Source organism: Heptranchias perlo, chromosome 24 (assembly GCF_035084215.1).
Source record: "Heptranchias perlo isolate sHepPer1 chromosome 24, sHepPer1.hap1, whole genome shotgun sequence".
Lineage (NCBI taxonomy): Eukaryota > Metazoa > Chordata > Chondrichthyes > Hexanchiformes > Hexanchidae > Heptranchias > Heptranchias perlo.
The window spans coordinates 39,556,060-39,582,577 of NC_090348.1; the positions used below are offsets into that span (position 1 = coordinate 39,556,060).

Consider the following 26,518-nt stretch of genomic DNA (forward strand, 5'->3'; position numbering starts at 1 on the left):
ATATTGAGTTGTGGCCAGTTCTGCCCTCAGTTTTCTCGTGTCACCATCACAGCCTGGTGCTTTATCCATCCCAGCAGCCGAGTCTCACTAATGAGCTAAGTGTACTGACATGGCGTAGTGCCTTGTGTGAACATTTGTCCTGAAAAATGGGCATTGTTTGGGGGTGGTGGTCCTGATCCCATAATGCACCGAGTTTTCATTGGGTCTAAAGGTGATGCATCTGAACTAGAAGGATGAATCGAGTTTCCCCCCCCCCCGATGGCTTTCTGGGTGAATGCACTAGCTGGCGTGGGTCCAGAGCTGTTCAGAGGAGAAAGCTCCCCACAGAAAAGCCTGCCGAGTTAGCAAATCTCAGTCAGAATGGTGATGTGTGTGTGTGTGCTACAATTTGCCGCAGCACTCCTGGTCTTGGAGGTGGGGGGAGGGGTGGAAGGGGGGGAAACACCCACTCTTCCATACAGCCCTGCAAATGTCGATGACCGATAACATCAGGAATGGGTTTGGCTTTAATGCCTCTCGTGGTCGAAGAGCTTGCTGCTGCCACTTGCTGTCGAGGCTGACATATAACTTTTTTGGGGGAGGTCTTCTAATGTCCGTGCAACTGTACCCCAAACCAAAATAGTTTCATCAGGAGAAGAAGGAGGAAAAATAGAGGGGAAGAAGTGTTCAAATCCCATCTCTAATTAATATTCACTTTGTACTTTTACAACTCTGAACAGAGAACTGTGGGTTGCATTATAAAATCCACTCTTGCAGCAAAAAAACTATTATAATAGCAATAATTTATCCTAATTATGCGCAAGTATAATTACATGCAATTATAGAGCCTATCTGTAATGTTTAACAGGACAGCACAAAGTCTCACATTCTGCTTATTTGTCTGCTGAGGTGTTAGGTGACTGTTCCTTACAGACCTACGTAAACATTATTTTAATGACATTTCCAATTGACAGAACAGTTGTGTTTTCAAATGCCCTTTTTTTAAAGCTGCATTTAGTCGAGTAGAATTAAAAGCTGTACAACAGAAATCGGGGTAGGAAAATGATAATTAGAATGGCCAAAATGGGTCTGAAGGCTGTGGGTTCAAGTGCCCCACCAGGTACTAGAGTACATAATCTAGGTACTGTACTGAGGGAGTGCAGCATTGTCAGAGGAGCCATCAGTCCACTGAGACATGAAACCAAGGACCTGCCTGCCTGTTCCAGTGGTGCAAGTGGGCATTGAAGATTGCATGACACAATTCGAAGAAGAGCAAGGAGCTCTCCCAGTGTCCTGGCCGATATTTCTCCCTCAACCAACACCACTAAAAAAAAAGACTAACTGGTCACTCATCTTTTGGCTGTTTATGGGATCTTGCTGTACACACTGGCTGCAACATTTGCCTACATTACAACAATCACTGTGCTTCAGAGTAATTCACTGTATGTGAAGCATTTTTGATTTTTCTGAGAGGAGCTACTTTAATGCAAGCCTTTGTTTCATGAAGATGATCACAGATGGTGGAGAAGGCTGGATGGATTGACAGGCCTTTTCTCCACATACGCTCTTATTTTCTCTCCTTTCTCTCTCTTCCCACTTCATACACCATACTTGTCTGGGAGAATAGTAGGATTGTCAACCCTCCATGATTGTCCTAGAGTCTCCTCCTGGACCCTGCTGCGAGCAAACCCAGGAGAAAAAAGAATCATGGGGGGCATTAAAAAAGATTGTGTATTTTTGTCATTTTACTTCGAACACTTTTGTTTATTTGTTATTAAAATATTGGAGATGGAATAAAGGCTGTTTGACTGGGCAGAGCAGTCGGAAGCGGGAGGTCATGTGGTGAAACCTCCAGGAATACGTCCAACCAGAGTTGACGAGCCTAGCAAGTAGGCAGAGTGGCGTCTGGCACTGCTGCTCCACAACCACAACCTGGTGCACTAAAGCACCCACGGGTGACTTTACCTCACTCCCTATGGTGCAGGAGCTCTCGTCTGCTTGGTATCTCCACAACTGGCTGGCCTGGCTCAGACTGGAAAGTAATTGTGTGGGAAACCGAGAGCATGAACCTTTCATCCAAGCAATCAATGGTCCAGCTGCGATGCCATCTCTTCATTCATCAATCCCTTGTTACCGTGGAAATGCAAAGTTTTATTGAATTCAAATTTCAGCGATACGTTCTTTATTGTAGAGACCCCTGGGGTCACAGTGATCTGCTGTCTGTGTTGTGCTGAGGAATCCCATTAATGTGGCTGCTAATGTTCATGCATCATAAATGAAACCTTCATGGACTTGTGGTTAAAAAAAATCAATAACAGTGATTGGTAACTACAAACACTGGCTGCACGGATCTGGGGCTAATTACAGGATGTGAGCAAATGCTGTGAGCAAAAATTAGTGTGTGTGTGTGGAGATATATATATAAATATATATATATATATCCACACATACAAATATCCATACTAGCCAATCTTCTTTGGCATTATACTCGCAGAGTCAAAGCCTGATATTTAGTATTTAAGTCAAGGAGGCTTAGAAGTTGGGGATAATTAGACCCAGTCAGGGAGGAAGGGAAAGGAGGCAGGTGGGGGGAGAGCAGTGAAGGGAGGAAAGGGGGCAAGGGAGAGAGGAGAGGAGAGGAGAGGAGAGGAGGGGAGAGATAAAGGTGGGCAGAAGGAGAGGAGGTGGTTAAAGATAGGAAAGGGCTGCCTTGACATAGATTTTTCCATTCAAACATGTCCTTAAACATTTAAAGTATGAAATTAGTGGTTTGATTCAGTGCCCTGTCAGTATGGTCAGGCTTGAGGTCTGGTTGATGTACACAAACCTGACAGCCATTTGCCTTGATGAGTTTTGTCAGTTCTCAGATAGTCAGCAGCATCAGACATTTCGCCCAGGGGCAAAACTTGACATCCATCTGTTTAGCCCCACATTTGATGCATTTCCCCCAGTAGCTACTGAAGTCAAAGGAAGTAGATGACTCAATTCTTTCCAGCTTCTGGTAGGATTTCTGGATATAGGGAGATAATGTAGGAGAATATTTTTTTTTTGAAAAAAGCAAATAGCCTAGAAATAAACCAAAAACAATGCAGATTGTCAATTATTTTCCTTCAGAACTCTGTGTTTTGTTTAGTCTTCAAAAAATATAGTTTGATGAATCATAGCCAGAGTCATAAATGAAAAGCTATTTCCATTTAGACAATGGTCGGATCTCTTGGATGTTTTGAACTTCCATGCGTAATGCCATTGACTGCTGTTGCTCACTGACAATAACGCTCTCATAGTTCCCATTAGTAACATTTTGAGGTTTCGAGTGTGGGCACAATAGGAGTGATGGATGGCCATGTCTGGATGGTGTCACTGAGGATGTATTATCCCTGGGATTTGTCACCTTTCCTAATGCGCCCTGGGATCTGTACAGGTTTTGTTGCTCAGCTATGATGATTCGTCTCCCCATGAATGCAGCGGGGTAAATTAAGTTTAATATGCCATTCCCGAGCAGTAGTTCCCTCGGTGAGGGTTGCTTTGGTTTGCTTTTTTTTTTGAAGCCTGGATAACTGCGTTTTGATGAGGGGGATTTTTTTTTTGTTTTCCTAATGGAAGTTCTAGGTACTTATGAATCCATGGTATTGAGCTGTGACAGGCTCTATGTATGTGTGATCTGTGCTCCATTGCCTCCTCTAAATACTTGAGAAAAGCTTTGTACCACTGAGGGTTTTTTCACTTCTATGCAAGCGAAAGAACATTGAGGTTAGAGAGAGGAAATAATTACAGTATTGAAGTGATGAATTGAAATTTTAGCATTGAATGTCTTGTGGCTTCATTGGTCTGTACATATGTAATGTAATAACATTGAACAGGATGATTTAATGCATTTAACCTGTTATGATCTAATGTATGTAAAGCCATTATTGATATTCTTTCATCAGCAAGTGTCTCCCTTCACCCTATTGATACCCTGCCTATGCGTAGTTCTACCTATACACATGACTGTTACTGTGAATAGGTGACCATTGTGGCCAGGCAGTCAACATCAGGGAAATGTTAGGAGTGAGATTTATGATCGCGACCCAGTGCGAACACATTTAAATAAACATCATACAGTCATTTTTAAGAGTGAAATATGTTAAAATAGGTGAGGTTTTTAAAACAAAATGAGTGGCATTTAATCTGACGCTTTGCCAAGAATCAGCTGGATATGTATTACTAGCATACGATGATTAAAGTATATATATATTTATATTTATTTATTTAAACACCCGGCTGCATGTATTAAATTATCTCTGGGTAAAGATGTTCTCACAGCTGCTTACAGAGGTTGCAGATGTAAATGATAACCATGGTTCCCTGGTGTTTGCTTGAGTGCCTTAGAGTTGGGGAGGAGTTTCCTGAAATTGGCTACAGGTTTTTTCACCTCTTGTAGAAGTTAGCGAATGAGGAGATGGTCTTGTCTGTTGATTTTTTTTTTGTGATGTGGAGATGCCGGTGATGGACTGGGGTGGATAAATGTAAGGAGTCTTACAACACCAGATTATAGTCCAACATCTTTATTTGAAATCACAAGCTTTCGGAGCTTTCCTCCTTCGTCAGGTGACGAAGGAGCAAAGCTCCGAAAGCTTGTGATTTCAAATAAAGCTGTTGGACTATAACCTGGTGTTGTACGATTTTTTTTGTCACCCTCTTCCTATTTCCATATGTAGCGATGGTTAGACTCAAAAGGGGCACTGTCATCCAGTGAGCAGCAGATTAATTAATAGTGGATAGAACAGGATCAAAGTGGAATCAGTCAACCACATATCAAGTCTGCTGCCAAAAAGAACCATTGCTTACTGAAAAAATGTCTAAAAATAAGCCATGAAAAGATAAGAACCAAGCTAAAGAAAGAAAGACTTGCATGTATATAGCACCTATCACGACCGGAAGATGTCCCAAAGCATTCTCAACTGGAGTGTCCATTGGGCGGGCAGTGGGCAGAGCAAGCGGGCTGCCCACTGTTGATGGCTCCAGTGAGAGGCCCGAACCACCTTCACGGTCGAGTCGCATCTAAATATTTTGTGAGCTGCTCGTGTTCGCTGCTGAGGAGTGGTGGGAGGGCGGGGGAATCCGTCAGCTCTTCTGAGGAGCTAAGGCGACAATTTGGGGTTGAGGGTGGTGGGGGCAGGGGCGCTACTGAGTGACCATCAGCAGGCCTGAAGATATTTGTGGGGCCAGGGGAGTATTCATGCACTTCCTGACTCCACAAAAATCTTTGTTTATATAAAAAAAAAAATTGGGGTCTGAGTTACAAGCCTCCAGGGGGCCCTTTAAGGACCGCTGGTTAGACCGTTCAGTGCCTGGCACCAATGGGCGGAGCTTACGCAGCACACTCTTCACCCATTGGTGTTTGAAAATTGCAACAGGTTCCTACATCTGGCAGAGAACCCCAATTTAAATATCTTAGTAAGCCTGGCTGCCCATTTCGAAGCGCGTTTGAAAATGGAGTCGGGCGGCTAATGGGCAGGATCTTTCTCGTTTCAATTTTGAACTGCGTGAACGGGCTGAGGCGCAGTTGAAAATCGCCACCCATATCTCTTTAAAGTATTAACCAGTCCCATGACTAATTTTAAACTGGCCTTGTGCCAAATGAAAATGTAGCACTTCCAGAAGGTAGACTGTCTCATGCAGCTGGGCTCATACAACTTATTCTAACATTTGGGGGGAGACATGATCCAGGTTATTGAAGTGCCCTGTGGAATGGATAAAGTAGATCCAAGCAGGTTATTTCATTTGGACTGTGAGCATAGAGAGGACGTGAGTATAGAATTAACAAGCCTCAAGCAAGACTCCGGATTAAATTTCTTCACAGAGTCGTGGATACGTGGAACAGACAATAAATAACAAGGAATAGACTCCCAGCTAAAGCAGTAAACAAAGGAACATGGGAATTGTCAGACGTAAAAGGCCAAGGTCCATCTAGTTCGGCGTCTACCATCCTGGTAGTCACATGATACAGTGATAATGGAGTTGTTGACTAATCATAGCAATCAATCCTTATCAATTAGTCTACAACAGACCCGGACATGAAGCGAAGAAAATCCCTAGTGGTGGAGAGCTTTGGGAACCATAGGTCCAAAGTCACCTGTTCCTCCCAAGCATGCTGCACCAATCACATGTCATGCCTCAAAATACTCATATCCCAAAATGTTATTTTATGAAACAATATCTTTTTTAAAACTGAACGAGCTGAATATTTGATTAGGAACAGGACTGAGAGAAATAACGAGTATAGAGAGATGATTGAATAATGTTTGGAAAATGGTGGTTTTTCATCTGGTGACACCATGAAATTGTCATGCTGAGGAAGGAACTTGCTGAAGGCGTTTAAGACAGGATATCAGGTTGGACAGATGTTTGATTGACCGATCTTTGGGGGGGCGGGTGGGAGTTCAATGGGTAGTGGTTTCACTCTAATAGTTCAAAGATGCTTTGCGGGAGGATATTGCTTCTCCGCCAACAGCCCCTCCCCCCCCCTCGGCTGCAATTATTTTTCCTCTCCTGAGCTGCCTCCGCCAATTTGTATTTTTCAGAACCAATAGGCAATCTCTTGTTATAAATTGGAGAGCCAGGTGGTGAAGGATAGAATACAAGAGCTTGGTCTTCAGTTGCTTCCAAGCCTTTCTGCACAAAGATCAACACACCCCACACCCTAGATCAGCTCTCTTATAAATGGATACAGGAGAGTCCCCAGTTGATATGCACCACCTGAATACAATTAACACTAATTGATATAAATCACATGGATACAATTAACACCTCTGACAGTGGCCTAACTACAAATGGCAAAACACACAAAGTTGGCTGGGTGTCTTGGTCAGTCAAGGCATATCCTCGGGCTTCCTGGATTGGCTCCGAGGTTCCATCTCTAGAGCCATATAGAAGAGGAAGGTCACAGGCTTGACCTCCCTGGATTACCCGGAGTTAGGTACCGCAGCCAGAATAGTGACAGGGGTGCCACAAAAGGTGAAAGTTTCTGTTCCTGACAGTAGCCTCCACCGGAAGTGCACATGTCTGAACATCAGGCGAGGACAAGGTGGGTCTCAGTTGTGATGTCCTCCGCAGGCTACTCTGTCCAGGCTCACACACGATTAATAGCCACTCGGGTGAGGTACCAGGGAGCGATCGCCACTTATGGAACTGCGGCCCTGTGAATGAGGCAACGTCTTCAGGAGAGGACGAAGAAAATCATGAAAAAAAACAAACCAACAGAACCAACTAGGGCAGTCAGAAACTTCAATACATTTCTCTTTTTGACATACTTTATGAGAAAATAAAACATAACTAAAGGGAGACACGAAGCTTAACACTCAGCCGTCCGTACAGTGCCTTTACTACAATGTCACATTCAGTCCCATTCATCACATTCCCACTGCAGCAAAATGGGTAGGAAGAATATATTCAGACTGCTGCATCCTTGGAGGAAAGGGACGATAAGGGACATTTCCAGTGAGTACTTGGTGAATGAGAATACAGGAACTTTCATATTGAGTTCACTCATAAAAGGACTCCCAAGGTACCACTTCAGCCCTTATTTCTGAGTTCCTCCAGTATCAATATGTTTGAGAGCTGGAAATGCAGTAAAATTAGTTTTGGCTCCACAGTGAAAGCACGAAAAGGCCAGAACATTACAGTGAAGTTCTGGCGGCAACTCGCAAAATTCTGGAGCTCTGCAGTTCCAGCGTAGTTAATAAACCGAGTGCTCTGATTTCTGTTCAATTTACTGTGATTGGCGCAGGGACTGTTTTCCACTGAGCTCTTTTATTACTGTGTTGAATCAAAAAGATGGCATCTTGCCTTTCTCATGACTCGCACATTTCGGGTGCTTCTGAGATCATGACAGAGGCGTGGTTCATAATCATGATAGTTTGCTGTGGCCCTCCCTGCAGTTCAGTGGGGAAAATGTGTGCACAGCTGAGCAGGACAAAGCTTCCCCTTCGATTACTTGTTCAGCTACTTTTTTAGAAGCGAAGCTGATTTTAACCATTTGCCTGTTTTCAGACCCCTCTATGTCAAGTTGATCAACACCTTCAAAAAAAAAAGAACTAGATGAAGGGGATTGGGGTTTGTTTGTGGCAATTTTTTTTTGTCTCTCTTCTCCACTAATTTCCCCTCACCCCTTGAAGGTGTTGCCTCTTGCTGAAGCGAGAATCTACAAGCTTTGGCCGCTCTCTGGTGTCTTCTTCAAATGGCCATTGTTTGTTTGTGAACCTTGAGTGCCAGAAAGCTATTTGGCTACTTGGGCTGTTACAGCCAAACCTGATTCTCCCCTTCTCAATGTGTCCAGTATGCACACACACAACTCCGACAGCTCACTCCCATGCTAGGCCTTACGAGGTTCCACAGAATGCTGGAAAGAAACTTGCGACTCTGCGTCGTTGGGAGCGTTCCAAAAAATTCCGTGACTTTTTTTTTCTTCAGCCCATCCTGGGCCTTTGGTGTCGCTCTGATTTCTGCCAGCTCATCGGGCTGAGTCGCCCGCGTCAACTATGTAAATCACCTCATCCCAGCAATTCGGGACTGAGTCAAACCCATTCCAAGCAGCAATTGGAAATCCCGCCTCGCTGCACTTCTGTCCCCGTGTTAGGGGCCGTGGAATCTCCAATCCCGTATCTTTAAGTCTTTTCGTGTTGTGTTTTCTTGCACTATTACACAATTCATTGTCAGGAGCCGAACTCCTTTCATTTATTATCCTAACTGATGGTTTTTAATGTGTCGAGTTCAGTCAGAAGAACTGCAATTAAAAATTGAACAGAAAAGAATGCAATAGAATTTAACTGGCTGCTTCAGGTCTCAAAGGTGTTTATTTTCCCTTTTTTCTGCTGAAAATGACTTTTATGAACACCGCGTGTAAATTGTGTCCTCAGTGGTTACTGGGGTTGATATGTCTTCTCTGAATTGCCATGCTCAAAATGGTTACTAGGTGACATCCCAGTCAAAAAGAGACAAATAAACATCTGGGTGGTCTTGGCAGACTCATTTCAATTACTGATAAGTGCTGTTTATTTAATATTTAATATCCAGCCTCAGGTATATTCCTTTAAATAAAATATTAAATGGACTGTTACACAGCAGTCATCAAGGTCAGTTCAACAGAACATTTGGTGTAGATATGCCGTGTTTTTCAATAAGAGGATAAAGTGCTGTTCGTTAAAACCCAGTGAACATTGTGCTACATTAGCAACAGCGAGTCTGTAGTGAGATAGGAGGTCTGTGCTAGTGTTACTGTCTATTAGTGTTAGTGTGAGTCAGGACGACTGTTATTGTTACTGTGAGACGGTGCAAGTGTTAGTGTTACTGTGAGACAAGACAACTGTTAGTGCACGTGCGAGTGTTACTGAGGGACAGTGCGAGTGTTACTGAGGGACAGTGCGAGTGTTACTGAGGGACAGTGCGAGTGTTACTGAGGGACAGTGCGAGTGTTACTGAGGGACAGTGCGAGTGTTACTGAGGGACAGTGCGAGTGTTAGTGTTACTGTGGGACAGGGCGAGTGTTACTGAGGGACAGTGCGAGTGTTAGTGTTACTGTGGGAAAGGGCGAGTGTTAGTGTCACTGTGAGACAGGGTGAGTGTTAGTGTCTCTGTGAGGCAGGGCGAGTGTCAGTGTTACTGTGGGACAGTGCGAGTGTCAGTGCCACTGTGAGGCAGGGCGAGTGTCAGTGTTACTGTGAGGCAGGGCGAGTGTCAGTGTTACTGTGAGGCAGGGCGAGTGTCAGTGTTACTGTGAGGCAGGGCGAGTGTCAGTGTTACTGTGAGGCAGGGCGAGTGTCAGTGTTACTGTGGGACAGTGCGAGTGTCAGTGCCACTGTGAGGCAGGGCGAGTGTCAGTGCCACTGTGAGGCAGGGCGAGTGTCAGTGCCACTGTGAGGCAGGGCGAGTGTCAGTGCCACTGTGAGGCAGGGCGAGTGTCAGTGCCACTGTGAGGCAGGGCGAGTGTCAGTGCCACTGTGAGGCAGGGCGAGTGTCAGTGCCACTGTGAGGCAGGGCGAGTGTCAGTGCCACTGTGAGGCAGGGCGAGTGTCAGTGCCACTGTGAGGCAGGGCGAGTGTCAGTGCCACTGTGAGGCAGGGCGAGTGTCAGTGCCACTGTGAGGCAGGGCGAGTGTCAGTGCCACTGTGAGGCAGGGCGAGTGTCAGTGCCACTGTGAGGCAGGGCGAGTGTCAGTGCCACTGTGAGGCAGGGCGAGTGTCAGTGCCACTGTGAGGCAGGGCGAGTGTCAGTGCCACTGTGAGGCAGGGCGAGTGTCAGTGCCACTGTGAGGCAGGGCGAGTGTCAGTGCCACTGTGAGGCAGGGCGAGTGTCAGTGCCACTGTGAGGCAGGGCGAGTGTCAGTGCCACTGTGAGGCAGGGCGAGTGTCAGTGCCACTGTGAGGCAGGGCGAGTGTCAGTGCCACTGTGAGGCAGGGCGAGTGTCAGTGCCACTGTGAGGCAGGGCGAGTGTCAGTGCCACTGTGAGGCAGGGCGAGTGTCAGTGCCACTGTGAGGCAGGGCGAGCGTCAGTGCCACTGTGAGGCAGTGCGAGCGTCAGTGTCACTGTGAGGCAGTGTGAGCGTCAGTGTCACTGTGAGGCAGTGTGAGTGTTAGTGTCACTGTGAGGCAGTGTGAGTGTTAGGGTCACTCTGAGGCAGGGCGAGCGTTAGCGTCACTGTGAGACAGGGCGAGCGTTAGCGTCACTGTGAGCCAGTGCGAGCGTTAGTGTCACTGTGAGACAGTGCGAGTATTAGTGCGAGCATTAGTGTCACTGTGAGACAGGACGAGCGTTAGTGTCACTGTGAGACAGGGCGAGCGTTGGTGTCACTGTGAGACAGGGCGAATGTTTGTGTCACTGTGAGACATTGCGAGTGTTTGTGTCACTGTGAGACAGTGCGAGTATTAGTGCGAGCATTAGTGTCACTGTGAGACAGAGTGAGTGTTGGTGTCACTGTGAGACAGTGCGAGTGTTTGTGTCACTGTGAGACAGTGCGAGTATTAGTGCGAGCATTAGTGTCACTGTGAGACAGGACGAGCGTTAGTGTCACTGTGAGACAGGGCGAGCGTTGGTGTCACTGTGAGACAGTGCGAATGTTTGTGTCACTGTGAGACATTGCGAGTGTTCGTGCGAGCATTAGTGTCACTGTGAGACAGGGTGAGTGTTGGTGTCACTGTGAGACAGGACGAGTGTTGGTGTCACTGTGAGACAGGGTGAGTGTTGGTGTCACTGTGAGACAGGGTGAGTGTTGGTGTCACTGTGAGGCAATGTGAGTGTTAGTGTCACTGTGAGGCAGTGTGAGTGTTAGTGTCACTGTGAGGCAGTGTGAGTGTTAGTGTCACTGTGAGACAGGGCGAGCGTTAGCGTCACTGTGAGACAGGGCGAGCGTTAGTGTCACTGAGACAGGGCGAGTGTTAGTGTCACTGTGAGGCAGTGCGAGTGTTAGTGTCACTGTGAGGCAGTGCGAATGTTAGTGTCACTGTGAGACAGGGCGAGCGGTAGTGTCACTGTGAGGCAGTGCGAATGTTAGTGTCACTGTGAGACAGGGCGAGTGTTAGTGTCACTGTGAGGCAGTGCGAATGTTAGTGTCACCGTGAGACAGGGCGAGCGTTAGTGTCACTGTGAGACAGGGCGAGCGTTAGTGTCACTGTGAGACAGGGCGAGTGTCAGTGTCACTGAGACAGGGCGAGCGTTAGTGTCACTGTGAGACAGTGCGAGCGTTAGTGTCACTGTGAGAGGGCGAGCGTTAGTGTCACTGTGAGACAGGGCGAGCGTTAGTGTCACTGAGACAGGGCGAGCGTTAGTGTCACTGTGAGACAGTGCGAATGTTTGTGTCACTGTGAGACAGTGCGAGTGTTAGTGCGAGCATTAGTGTCACTGTGAGACAGGACGAGCGTTAGTGTCACTGTGAGACAGGGTGAGTGTTGGTGTCACTGTGAGACAGGGCGAGTGTTAGTGTCACTGTGAGACAGGACGAGTGTTAGTGTCACTGTGAGACAGGGTGAGTGTTGGTGTCACTGTGAGACAGGGCGAGTGTTAGTGTCACTGTGAGACAGGACGAGTGTTAGTGTCACTGTGAGACAGTGCGAGTGTTGGTGTCACTGTGAGACAGGGTGAGTGTTGGTGTCACTGTGAGACAGGGTGAGTGTTGGTGTCACTGTGAGACAGGGTGAGTGTTGGTGTCACTGTGAGACAGGGCGAGTGTTGGTGTCACTGTGAGACAGGGCGAGTGTTGGTGTCACTGTGAGACAGGGTGAGTGTTGGTGTCACTGTGAGACAGGGTGAGTGTTGGTGTCACTGTGAGACAGGGTGAGTGTTAGTGTCACTGTGAGACAGGGCGAGTGTTAGTGTCACTGTGAGACAGGACGAGTGTTAGTGTCACTGTGAGACAGGGCGAGTGTTGGTGTCACTGTGAGACAGGGTGAGTGTTGGTGTCACTGTGAGACAGGGTGAGTGTTGGTGTCACTGTGAGACAGGGCGAGTGTTGGTGTCACTGTGAGACAGGGTGAGTGTTGGTGTCACTGTGAGACAGGGCGAGTGTTAGTGTCACTGTGAGACAGGACGAGTGTTAGTGTCACTGTGAGACAGGGTGAGTGTTGGTGTCACTGTGAGACAGGGCGAGTGTTAGTGTCACTGTGAGACAGGACGAGTGTTAGTGTCACTGTGAGACAGTGCGAGTGTCAGTGTCACTGTGAGACAGGACGAGTGTTAGTGTCACTGTGAGACAGGACGAGTGTTAGTGTCACTGTGAGACAGGACGAGTGTTAGTGTCACTGTGAGACAGGACGAGTGTTAGTGTCACTGTGAGACAGTGCGAATGTTTGTGTCACTGTGAGACAGTGCGAATGTTTGTGTCACTGTGAGACAGTGCGAGTGTTAGTGCGAGCATTAGTGTCACTGTGAGACAGGACGAGCGTTAGTGTCACTGTGAGACAGGGCGAGTGTTGGTGTCACTGTGAGACAGGACGAGTGTTAGTGTCACTGTGAGACAGGACGAGTGTTAGTGTCACTGTGAGACAGTGCGAATGTTTGTGTCACTGTGAGACAGTGCGAGTGTTAGTGCGAGCATTAGTGTCACTGTGAGACAGGACGAGCGTTAGTGTCACTGTGAGACAGGGCGAGTGTTGGTGTCACTGTGAGACAGGGTGAGTGTTGGTGTCACTGTGAGACAGGGCGAATGTTTGTGTCACTGTGAGACAGTGCGAGTGTTAGTGCGAGCGTTAATGTCACTGTGAGACAGTGCGAGCGTGAGTGTCACTGAGACAGGGCGAGCGTCGGTGTCACTGTGAGACAGGGCGAGTGTCGGTGTCACTGTGAGGCAGTGCGAGTGTTAGTGTCACTGTGAGGCAGTGTGAGAGTTAGTGTCACTGTGAGACAGGACGAGTGTTAGTGTCACTGTGAGACAGGACGGGTGTTAGTGTCACTGTGAGACAGTGCGAATGTTTGTGTCACTGTGAGACAGTGCGAGTGTTAGTGCGAGCATTAGTGTCACTGTGAGACAGGACGAGCGTTAGTGTCACTGTGAGACAGGGCGAGTGTTGGTGTCACTGTGAGACAGGGTGAGTGTTGGTGTCACTGTGAGACAGGGCGAATGTTTGTGTCACTGTGAGACAGTGCGAGTGTTAGTGCGAGCGTTAATGTCACTGTGAGACAGTGCGAGCGTGAGTGTCACTGAGACAGGGCGAGCGTCGGTGTCACTGTGAGACAGGGCGAGTGTCGGTGTCACTGTGAGGCAGTGCGAGTGTTAGTGTCACTGTGAGGCAGTGTGAGAGTTAGTGTCACTGTGAGACAGGACGAGTGTTAGTGTCACTGTGAGACAGGGCGAGTGTTGGTGTCACTGTGAGACAGGGCGAGTGTTAGTGTCACTGTGAGGCAGGCCGAGTGTTAGTGTCACTGTGAGGCAGTGTGTGAGTTAGTGTCACTGTGAGACAGGACGAGTGTTAGTGTCACTGTGAGACAGGGTGAGTGTTAGTGTCACTGTGAGACAGGACGAGTGTTAGTGTCACTGTGAGACAGGACGAGTGTTAGTGTCACTGTGAGACAGGGCGAGTGTTGGTGTCACTGTGAGACAGGGTGAGTGTTGGTGTCACTGTGAGACAGGGCGAGTGTTAGTGTCACTGTGAGACAGGACGAGTGTTAGTGTCACTGTGAGACAGGGTGAGTGTTGGTGTCACTGTGAGACAGGGTGAGTGTTGGTGTCACTGTGAGACAGGGCGAGTGTTCGTGTCACTGTGAGACAGGACGAGTGTTAGTGTCACTGTGAGACAGTGCGAGTGTCAGTGTCACTGTGAGACAGGACGAGTGTTAGTGTCACTGTGAGACAGGACGAGTGTTAGTGTCACTGTGAGACAGTGCGAGTGTCAGTGTCACTGTGAGACAGTGCGAGTGTCAGTGTCACTGTGAGACAGGACGAGTGTTAGTGTCACTGTGAGACAGGACGAGTGTTAGTGTCACTGTGAGACAGGACGAGTGTTAGTGTCACTGTGAGACAGGACGAGTGTTAGTGTCACTGTGAGACAGTGCGAATGTTTGTGTCACTGTGAGACAGTGCGAGTGTTTGTGTCACTGTGAGGCAGTGCGAGCGTTAGTGTCACTGTGAGGCAGTGTGAGAGTTAGTGTCACTGTGAGGCAGGGCGAGTGTTAGTGTCACTGTGAGGCAGTGCGAGCGTCAGTGTCACTGTGAGACAGTGCGAGCGTCAGTGTCACTGTGAGGCAGGGCGAGTGTTAGTGTCACTGTGAGGCAGGGCGAGTGTCAGTGTCACTGTGAGGCAGTGTGAGAGTTAGTGTCACTGTGAGGCAGGGCGAGCATCAGTGTCACTGTGAGGCAGTGTGAGAGTTAGTGTCACTGTGAGGCAGTGCGAGCGTCAGTGTCACTGTGAGGCAGGGCGAGTGTTAGTGTCACTGTGAGGCAGTGTGAGAGTTAGTGTCACTGTGAGGCAGTGCGAGCGTCAGTGTCACTGTGAGGCAGTGTGAGAGTTAGTGTCACTGTGAGGCAGGGCGAGCGTCAGTGTCACTGTGAGGCAGGGCGAGGGTCAGTGTCACTGTGAGGCAGGGCGAGGGTCAGTGTCACTGTGAGGCAGGGCGAGCGTCAGTGTCACTGTGAGACAGTGCGAGCGTCAGTGTCACTGTGAGGCAGGGCGAGTGTTAGTGTCACTGTGAGGCAGGGCGAGCGTCAGTGTCACTGTGAGACAGGGCGAGCGTCAGTGTCACTGTGAGGCAGTGTGAGAGTTAGTGTCACTGTGAGACAGGGCGAGGGTCAGTGTCACTGTGAGGCAGGGCGAGCGTCAGTGTCACTGTGAGACAGGGCGAGAGTTAGTGTCACTGTGAGACAGGGCGAGGGTCAGTGTCACTGTGAGGCAGGGCGAGCGTCAGTGTCACTGTGAGACAGGGCGAGCGTCAGTGTCACTGTGAGACAGTGCGAGCGTTAGTGTCACTGTGAGGCAGGGCGAGCGTCAGTGTCACTGTGAGACAGGACGACAGTGCGAGCGTGAGTGTCACTGAGACAGGGCGAGCGTCGGTGTCACTGTGAGACAGGGCGAGTGTCGGTGTCACTGTGAGGCAGTGCGAGTGTTAGTGTCACTGTGAGGCAGTGTGAGAGTTAGTGTCACTGTGAGACAGGACGAGTGTTAGTGTCACTGTGAGACAGGGCGAGTGTTGGTGTCACTGTGAGACAGGCCGAGTGTTAGTGTCACTGTGAGGCAGTGTGAGAGTTAGTGTCACTGTGAGACAGGACGAGTGTTAGTGTCACTGTGAGACAGGGCGAGTGTTGGTGTCACTGTGAGACAGGGTGAGTGTTGGTGTCACTGTGAGACAGGGCGAGTGTTAGTGTCACTGTGAGACAGGACGAGTGTTAGTGTCACTGTGAGACAGGGTGAGTGTTGGTGTCACTGTGAGACAGGGCGAGTGTTAGTGTCACTGTGAGACAGGACGAGTGTTAGTGTCACTGTGAGACAGTGCGAGTGTCAGTGTCACTGTGAGACAGGACGAGTGTTAGTGTCACTGTGAGACAGGACGAGTGTTAGTGTCACTGTGAGACAGGACGAGTGTTAGTGTCACTGTGAGGCAGTGCGAGCGTTAGTGTCACTGTGAGGCAGTGTGAGAGTTAGTGTCACTGTGAGGCAGGGCGAGTGTTAGTGTCACTGTGAGGCAGTGCGAGCGTTAGTGTCACTGTGAGGCAGTGTGAGAGTTAGTGTCACTGTGAGGCAGGGCGAGCGTCAGTGTCACTGTGAGGCAGTGCGAGCGTTAGTGTCACTGTGAGGCAGTGTGAGAGTTCGTGTCACTGTGAGGCAGGGCGAGTGTTAGTGTCACTGTGAGGCAGTGCGAGCGTCAGTGTCACTGTGAGACAGTGCGAGCGTCAGTGTCACTGTGAGGCAGGGCGAGTGTTAGTGTCACTGTGAGGCAGGGCGAGTGTCAGTGTCACTGTGAGGCAGTGTGAGAGTTAGTGTCACTGTGAGGCAGTGCGAGCGTCAGTGTCACTGTGAGGCAGGGCGAGTGTTAGTGTCACTGTGAGGCAGTGTGAGAGTTAGTGTCACTGTGAGGCAGTGCGAGCGTCAGTGTCACTGTGAGGCAGTGTGAGAGTTAGTGTCACTGTGAGGCAGGGCGAGCGTCAGTGTCACTGTGAGGCAGTGCGAGTGTTAGTGTCACTGTGAGGCAGTGTGAGAGTTAGTGTCACTGTGAGACAGGGCGAGCGTCAGTGTCACTGTGAGGCAGGGCGAGCGTCAGTGTCACTGTGAGACAGTGCGAGCGTCAGTGTCACTGTGAGGCAGGGCGAGTGTTAGTGTCACTGTGAGGCAGGGCGAGCGTCAGTGTCACTGTGAGACAGGGCGAGCGTCAGTGTCACTGTGAGGCAGGGCGAGCGTCAGTGTCACTGTGAGGCAGTGCGAGCGTCAGTGTCACTGTGAGGCAGTGTGAGAGTTAGTGTCACTGTGAGACAGGGCGAGGGTCAGTGTCACTGTGAGGCAGGGCGAGCGTCAGTGTCACTGTGAGACAGGGCGAGCGTCAGTGTCACTGTGAGACAGGGCGAGCGTCAGTGTCACTGTGAGGCAGTGCGAGCGTTCGTGTCACTGTGAGGCAGGGCGAGCGTCAGTGTCACTGTGAGGCAGGGCGAGCGTCAGTGTCACTGTGAGACAGGGCGAGCGTCAGTGTCACTGTGAGGCAGTGCGAGCGTTCGTGTCACTGTGAGGCAGGGCGAGCGTCAGTGTCACTGTGAGACAGGACGACAGGGCGAGCGTTAGTGTCACTGTGAGGCAGGGCGAGTGTTAGTGTCACTGTGAGGCAGTGCGAGCGTCAGTGTCACTGTGAGGCAGGGCGAGCGTCAGTGTCACTGTGAGGCAGGGCGAGCGTCAGTGTCACTGTGAGACAGGGCGAGCGTCAGTGTCACTGTGAGGCAGTGCGAGCGTTCGTGTCACTGTGAGACAGGACGACAGGGCGAGCGTTAGTGTCACTGTGAGGCAGGGCGAGTGTTAGTGTCACTGTGAGACAGGACGACAGGGCGAGCGTTAGTGTCACTGTGAGGCAGGGCGAGCGTCAGTGTCATTGTGAGACAGGACGACAGGGCGAGCGTTAGTGTCACTGTGAGGCAGGGCGAGTGTTAGTGTCACTGTGAGACAGGACGACAGGGCGAGCGTTAGTGTCACTGTGAGGCAGGGCGAGCGTCAGTGTCACTGTGAGACAGGACGACAGGGCGAGCGTTAGTGTCACTGTGAGGCAGGGCGAGTGTCAGTGTCACTGTGAGGCAGGGCGAGTGTTAGTGTCACTGTGAGACAGGACGACAGGGCGAGCGTTAGTGTCACTGTGAGGCAGGGCGAGCGTCAGTGTCACTGTGAGACAGGACGACAGGGCGAGTGCTAGTGTTACTGTGAGGCAGGGCGAGCGTCAGTGTCACTGTGAGGCAGGGCGAGTGTTAGTGTCACTGTGAGGCAGGGCGAGTGTCAGTGTCACTGTGAGGCAGGGCGAGCGTCAGTGTTACTGTGAGGCAGGGCGAGCATCAGTGTCACTGTGAGGCAGGGCGAGTGTTAGTGTCACTGTGAGGCAGGGCGAGCGTCAGTGTCACTGTGAGGCAGGGCGAGTGTTAGTGTCACTGTGAGGCAGGGCGAGGGTCAGTGTCACTGTGAGGCAGGGCGAGCGTTAGTGTTACTGTGAGGCAGGGCGAGTGTTAGTGTCACTGTGAGGCAGGGCGAGGGTCAGTGTCACTGTGAGGCAGGGCGAGCGTTAGTGTTACTGTGAGGCAGGGCGAGTGTTAGTGTCACTGTGAGGCAGGGCGAGGGTCAGTGTCACTGTGAGGCAGGGCGAGCGTTAGTGTTACTGTGAGGCAGGGCGAGCGTTAGTGTCACTGTGAGGCAGGGCGAGTGTCAGTGTCACTGTGAGGCAGGGCGAGCGTCAGTGTTACTGTGAGACAGGACGACAGGGCGAGTGCTAGTGTCACTGTGAGGCAGGACGACAGGGCGAGTGCTAGTGTTACTGTGAGGCAGGACCGATTCCCGCTGGAGCACCGATTCCCGCTGGAAGTACCGCTTGCAGAACCAATTGCAGAATCATTCTCATTATTCCAGTTCAGTGAAGAAAAATAGAATTTCAACAATAAATTTCATTCACCATCTGATCTGAGGAAATAGCTTCTCGGCAGTAAGTACTCATTAAAGTCAAAAAGCAACTGTGGTATTTATAGCTGCGTGCTAGGATTATCAAGCTTGTCACCAATGTGATGACACTGGTCGGAAAGGAAGGGTCTTCCGCTCAGAATTTAGGAAAGTGACAGCTCTGCCATGTCTGTTATCCCAACAGCAGTAACATTACATTCGGCTGAAAGAATTCATCCAGGTCATCGCACTTTCTGCTGAACAGGAACTCCTGTACACTGCTGTCTAACAACTTCATAAAAAATTTAAGAACCTTGGCAAAGAGGCACAATTATTCATTTGGGTTGGCTGTTATCCCTTTCTTGCACTCACCACCTGTTCTATGCTGGGTCAGCTGATCTGCATCAGGCAGTAAGAGCACTATAGTTGGCCTCAGAGTTCCTGAGCTGAATAGAGCAAAAAAATCAATCAACCATTGCTGATTGCTATCCAATGTCTCCTGCATGGGAGCACCTGGAATTAGGCTAGGTTTACAGTACTTAACGTCTAGGCTCACACGAGAAGACTGGCTGCCTGATCAAGGTTTTGGAGGGCAACCAACTCCCGTGAAACATTACGCATCATTGGTTGTGCTGTATATTGTGCTCCGCTTTGGGCATCCTGCTTTAGGAAAGATGTCAAGGCCATGGAGAGGATGCAGAAGAGATTCAGTACGACGATACCAGGATGGAAGACTTTAGTAGTGAGGAAAGACTTGAAAAGCCAGGGCTCTTTTCATTAGAACAAAGAAGGTTAAGAACAGATCTGATGGGTGCCTGACGGGAGTAGCGCACTGAGGGAAAGGAAGTGCACTCACTTTTCCTTCCCAGGGCCATTTGCAAAGCCCACGGGGAACTAAAGTTTCAAGCCAGTCTCCTGGCTGGGCCTTGTGCCTCGGAGGCCGACAGCTAAATTTCAGGTGCCGAATACACCAAATCATCATTTGGGTGGGGGTTGGGGGGAATACTTAAAATTAAAATACAACACTCGCCCTATTGTCTTCAGTCCTATGCCCAGGATCACCACAGACTTTCTAGTCAGCGGGGATCCAGGGAACAGGCCATCACATCGGGTTTCAGTGGCCCCCTTTCACTTGGGTGCCCAGCGAACGTAGCCATAAGTGAATGAAGCAGGAGGCTGGTCAAAGGCCCTCCTGCATCATTTTCATACCAACACCAGGCCTCTACCTTCCACCGATGTGGGCCCAGTTACCTCCCGTGAGGAAGCCCCGAAATCCCAGCAGTGACCTGATGCTACGAGTGTCCGACTCTCCAGGTGCAGGGAAGAAGAAAATCTACCCTACTCGCACGCACAAAAAATGAGGTCGAAATCCACCCAGCATTCTGTTCCGTTGAAGTTTTTTTTTCGAGATGTTTCAGATGGCATAGTGCTGTGCCAGGAAGTGGTAAGGGTGCAGGTTTGTGCCTGCTGTTTCCTCAGGCCCTTCGTGTGAAGGGATGAAAGTAAAAATCAGAAGGGAGGTCAACCGTGACCCCCTTCATGTTGTTTCCTGGAGACCAGAGGTCGAGGAGCAGCTCCCGTGCCTGTCGTCTCAACGTGCACGTGGCATATGGTGCGAAGGGAGATCATACTTTATACTAATTAGTTCACAGTGCCTCGGGGTCACATTGTATAAATCATGCAGTGGTGTTCTCAACCATCCAACTTGTCCCGTTCTCTATAATCTTTATTTTCCAGTTTGCCAAAAGGTTAAATAAAATCTTTCGCCTTTTATTCAGTTTCAAGCAGTGACTCACAAGGTCCGGAAGAGTTGACCTGTAAGAAGCTAAGTAAGATATAAGAACGAATTGACTACCTGAGATCCCAGTCACCACAATATATAAGAAATGGTGACACTGCAGCCCTGTTTGATCATTATTTTACAGTAAGAGAATCCTTCAAGGCCTCTCCTTCAGGTGTTGAGCTTCTTGCTTCATAGAAAGTACGGTAGCTGGAGTCAGCGTTAGTCATAAATAAAATACAGATGGAACAAAGGATACACAAGCATTCCAACCCTCATATCACTGCTTCGGGGCGTAGCAGTCAAAACTTACCGCAGATTAATGGTCGACTCTATGACCCTAATGGATATCTGTTTTTGCACTCTGGGGAATCCCTTGCAGCTCCAAGACTTGGTAAACGCAATTCTTGAAATTAGGGTCATGCAGTGAACCACACTCGTAATCCTGAAGCGTTATGTTCATCAGTGTCTCAAGGTAAGATCCCAGTAAAAAATCTCTCATGGGGCCAGAATAGCATCAACCAAAAAAATACCACTGGGGTTGCTGATTTAGGACATTAATTGGGTGTGACGCTGGTTCAGGCACAGTTCAATTTGTTGCGTGTGTTTTTCAGATCATTATAGTTGGATACTGAATGTGAAGCATAAATAGTACGACAACTGTATCTCGAGGGGAGGAGATGTCGAGTGTCACAAGGGCACATCGATGTCTGAGGGATTAGAAACATTTCTCCATCTACAGCAGACACCAAGGGCCATATTTTCCGCTTCTTGCTAATTTTAATGGTAAAGTAAATGAGTAAACAGTAACAAGATATTAGTAGTAACAGCCAGTGGCCTCTTCCTCCCTGTTTAATGTTGCTCTGAGGGTTGTTCATATCAAAAATGGATTTATGCAAATTAACAAAGTGAGGGAAAAAAAGCAGATGTTTACTCATTAGGCCCTTGTTAAACAGGCCAATAATGAAATACTTGTGTAGAATTATGTGTGGGGGGATTGTGATAATTGAAAAGGGGTTAATAAGGCAGGATCATGCAGTTACATTGCAGTACCACTTATCCATGTTCTAGGCTTTTTTAAAATTTAGAAACTTAGATGATGGAACAAGAAAGAAAAAAGAACTTGCATTTATACAGTGCTTATCATGACCTCAGGACGTCCCAAAACGCTTTACAGCCAATTAAGTACTTTTGAAGTGTAGTCACTGCTGTAACGTGGGCAAAGCAGCAGCCAATTTGCACACAGCAAGGTCCCACAAACAGAAATGAGATAATGGCCAGATCATCTGTTTTAGTGGTGTTGGCTGAGGGATAAGTATTGGCCAGGGCCCGTGGTGCAGGACACCATCCAGGTTGAAAAGAGTTAAGGAGAAGACCAGACAAATCAGGAAGTTGTGATTAGGTAAATTTTACAAGTGTGAAGATTGCAGGAGGAGAAAAGGATTGAAGGACATAAGGAGTTCCACAGTTTTGAGGTCCTGGGAAAGATTAAGTTAGAGTAGGTGATTTTGCAATGAGTCTGCTTTTCAACATAATAGAGATGTCTGCAAGAAGAAAAGCATGTAGGATAGGTCTTCACAATTTAGAAGGAACAAGAGAGGAAAATACAGAGGCCCATTGACCAAGCAGTGTGAATAAAATTGAAACAGACAAGAATGCAACAGAGAGAGATATTGAAGGTTAGAGATGAGAGCGAGAGATCATCTGTCAGGTGACTAGCTTTGCCTAGAACCCTGTCCAGGATTGTAAGAAATGCCTCCTCAGACATAGAAGTAGTAACCAAACCTTAGACAGACTTAGGCAAGGCTCGCACACAAAACAATGTCAGGCAGACTTGGGCAAGGTTACACACACACACACACACACAAGAATGAGGAGAGGTATAAAATGAATATATAGGAGCAGAACAAAATCCAAGGATGAGAAAAGACCACTCGACCCACTGAAGCTCATCCCTACCGCATTCTAACTCTCCCAACCTAGCATCCGCCTGTGTTTAAAATACCCCTAAACTCTGCCTTTAGCAGCTTATTCTAGACGAATTCCATCCAGTCTCTGTTCTAAACTTATTTTTCACTAGTTTATACTTATCACCTCTGGTCCTATTATCCTATAGTTCACTAACAGATCTCCCATGGCACTGCTCGTAGTGAGTCAGAGGATATGCAGCTTTCTAACAAAAGAGATGTTATCAACAAAGCATGACAGGGAAATGGGAAGTAGCTCTGACACTTACAGGAAATGCACACTATACTCAAGACGTTTAATATATTACAGATGGAAATACTTCAACTGTTGCTGTGAAAGCATCCTTAATTTACATCTTTTTAATTACTTCAATATTAATATGTAAATCTTACTTCATAAGAATATAAGGTTAGAAATGACTGTGCAATATTATCTTATCTGTGCCTAAGAGGGTTAACACCATGGTTAAAATAGCAGAGGACTGTAACGTGGATGTGTTAAATGTTCAAGCAATAATATTGTGCAGGGTCATTTCCAGACGATAGTTGAATTCTAAATACCTCTCCCTCTAGTTGTTAATTGTATGATTTATATTAATTAATGTTAATTGTATTCAGGTGGTGGGTATCAATTGGGGACTCGCTTGTATCCTTTTTAAAGGAGTGCTTATCTGGGGTGTGGGGTGTGTGTAAAGGGGAATCTCTGTGAATAAAGGCTTGGAAGCAACTAAAGACCGGGCTCTAGTATTCGATCCTTCACCACCTGGCCATCCAATTTTAACACTAGACTGGCTCCGAACACGGCCATGGATGAGGCCTTCAGTGGGACTCCGACTCTAATCTCAGTCTGCAACACCATCCATGTTCCCGTCTTCCCCTCCCCCTCCGAGGAGCCCACTGTGCATAGTGGATGAACCCCCTATGAAATGGATCGGGGTTGGGGCAGATTCGGAGGAGCAGATGGAACTTTGCCCCCGAAGAGGAGCATCCCGTCCGTAACCTTTTTAGGAACATTAGGAACAGGATTAGGCCATTCAGGCCCATCAGCCTGCTTCGCCATTCAGTTAGATCATGGCTGATCTTCACCTCAACTCTGTTTTCCCACGTTTGCTTCATATCCCTTGATACCCTCACCCAACAAAAATCTATCTATCTCAGTCTTGAAAGCTCGAGGAAAATATGACTCCATAAGTATTGAATTTTGCCCATCTCCAGTGAAAGGAAAACAATTCAAAATTATTCTCTCTGCCCTATCCAAAAACTGACTCCCTTTCTATTTATTAACTTTTTTCAGCACATTCTTAGCCCTCTTCACACCACTCTCTAAGCAGAGTAACTGAGTAACTGAGGTACTGTGTTCCCAGGCCTCTCTCTTATCTCTCTTAGTTCTGAAGATGCCTTGCCTGCTGATTTTTCTCCTCTCTCCTGGTGGGCATTCAATTTACAACCACTCTATGCTTTCTCTTCCCTGTTGGTATTAGTCACCCTGTTGGGGAAATTGTTAACCTCAAACCCAGGTCCTACCATTCTGTGTGAATTTGGTCCCTTTGATGGCTCTCGCCTCAGAAGTTGTGGGTTCGAGCCCCACTCCAGGACTTGAGCAGGTGATTTAGGCTGACACTTCGGTGCTGTATTATCAAAGGTACCATCCTGTGGATGAAATGTTTAACTAGGACCCTGTGCATGTTTCGATTAGCTAATCTCACAAAGGACAACAGAGAGGTGGCCTCAGTGTCCTTGAGTAAAATTGAAGAGATCCAGCCAAGATTTCAGCTCCTACTTAATATCCAATGACTCCCTAGGAAAGTGTATATGAGTGGGCATTGGGTGAGAACAGGGTCAGGTTCATCTGTGATGTCCCTTCACAAATAGCCTCCCAATCCTGACTGTCTAGACTCTCACCAGTAGAATAACCAGTTGGGTGAGTTACCGGACAATGATTGTTGCTTGTTGAACTGAACCCCAGTGTGAGCCAACAGCTTCATGAGAGGTTTCAAAAAAATGAAAGGTTTTTTTTTACTTAAAATGTGTTTATTGTAAGCAGCTAAAGCCTGAAGATTGGATTCCGTTGCCAAGATATCAGGCTTGCTTAACAAGATTATATTAAGACATTTGTAACAAAGTGGAGAACAGGTGTGAGATGCATGCCTCAACAGGATGATCCATGTTAAAAGGTCAGAGCAAGAACAGATGATAATTACAGCACACAGGCGGTGGGAGCTGAGACTGTGTATCATGCTCCACTGCAGGTCACCCCATCACTGGTAAAAACACTGCTGTGCATTAACTTTCATTGTTCCAAAATGTATGGATAAGCACTCCAGATGGTTTCAAAGGCATCGCTCAGTGTGGTACTAAGACATTGGTGGAGCAGGCTCAATGGGCCACATAGACTATTCCTTTTCCTGTAGCACATAGCCAGGGAAGTTGACGGTTCGATTGCCACTGAGCTAGTTCATCAAGGCTGTGCCCTACAAAGGGCCACAGCATCGCTGGGTTAGGAAGGGAGAGAGCCGGGGAGGATTCCCAGTCCCGAATCAGTTTCTCCTGGCTGAAAAGTGTTTGTTTGCATTCGGACATTGGGTAAGAATGGGAATCAGGCTCAGCAGATGGTGATCAAATAGCCTGCCAACCCTCATTGACCTGGAGTCACACATTGAGAATGGCAACCTGGGCAAGGTGGTGGTGGCAGCTGGCAACAATGGAACTGTGCCAGAGTGAGAGTCTCAGCATCATCAGCAGAGAGAATTGAAAAGTATCTATGAGAAGTTCTTTTGTAAGTTCATGTCTTGTTTCTCTTTTACAGGCAGAACAGCCCAGAGATAACTGGATCATTACAAAGGTAAGGACCTTGGCTTCTCTTCAGTGAAAAAAGTTTACTGTTTCTCAAGCTGAAGTACCATTCCTCTTTAGCTTGAACTGAGCATAAGAAACAAGGTCACTTTCCCGTTTGAGGCATTGCTCCGATTCTGCATTTTATCGAACGAGTGGAATTTGGGTAGATGCTTGAGGCGGGATGGGAATGCGTTTTTTTGTAGAACCAGCGAATCAGTTGATTTTTCCAGCTTGGAAGTCTTGTACACCCCTTCTGATTTCCTCAGTGATGCTCCTGAAGTTCACAAGATAAATACGGATGAGGAAAGCTATTCACTCTATTTTAGTTCATCCATGTAGAAAACTTAGTCAAAACCTGTCACATCCAACTGGCTCTTAAATGACTTCTGATTTTTTTTTCCTCTCTGCTGCCCTAGTTTGTTGCATGTGTTAATCACATTGTTGGAACAAGAACTTACTGACATCAGTCGTAAATTTGCCTTTTCTCAGTTTGAACCTATGCTTCTTGTCCTTTTGTCTTGATTTACTTTGAAGTAACGCTCTTGTTGGAACAACAACTTGCATTTATATAGCGCCTTTTAACAAAGGAAAATGTCCAAAGACGCTTCATCAGACAAGAATTGACACTAAGCAATAGGAGGAGATATTTGGATAGGTGACTGAAAGCTTGATCAAAAAGGTAGGTTTTACAGAGAATGTTACGGGAGAACAGAGAGGTGGAGAGGTTTAGGGAGGGAATTCCAGAGCTTAGGGCCTAGGCAGCTGAAGGCACGGCCGCCAATTGTGAGGCGAAGGGAGTGGGGGACGCACAAGAGGCTAGAGTTAGAGGAACGCAGAGTTCTTGGAGGGTTGTAGAGCTGGAGGAGGTTACAAAGATAGGGAGGGGTGAGGCCATGGAGGGATTTAAACACAAGAATGAGAATTTTAAATTTTAGGCGCTGGGGACCGGGAGCCAATGTAGGTCAGCGAGCACAGGGGTGATTGGTAAGCAGGACTTGATGCGAGACAGAATGTGGGTGACAATTGAGCATTATGACATACTGCAAAGAGTTTAATATTCGCAGATTGTTCGCTGATCTGATTAAATGCAGGTTTTTCCAGTTACAAATTGTGGAGTTATTACATTTTATCAAATAATATAGAAGGCTGACCTGTGTCCTGTAATCAGCATATTATCAATGTTTACCTCATACAATGAAACACTAAAAAAAAGGCAGTGTCTGTGTGACCTTTGCACTTTGCAAGAAAACTTCATCCTCAACAGATGTTATCATTGCAATGTCACCAAATTGAATAGCACCTCCCAGAAGCCCAAACTTGACATTATTTTTATAAACCTATGATTGTGTTTATGAAAAGATTTGACAATAAGGACGTG

The 26,518-nt window shown here is 47.9% G+C and overlaps 1 protein-coding gene across 2 annotated transcripts in view; it reads left to right on the plus strand.

Moving 5' to 3' along the window:
* Positions 1–26,518, plus strand: part of celf2 (cugbp, Elav-like family member 2) — a 472,545-nt gene that overhangs the window by 55,944 nt on the left and 390,083 nt on the right. For both annotated transcript variants that reach the window (XM_068005125.1, XM_068005127.1), the window contains exon 2: positions 25,112–25,147. Coding sequence is in view for 1 of the 2 variants with exons in the window: in XM_068005127.1 (XP_067861228.1) it covers positions 25,112–25,147 (36 nt within the window). In the remaining variant the exon portion in view is untranslated. The remainder of the gene's footprint in view (positions 1–25,111; positions 25,148–26,518) is intronic.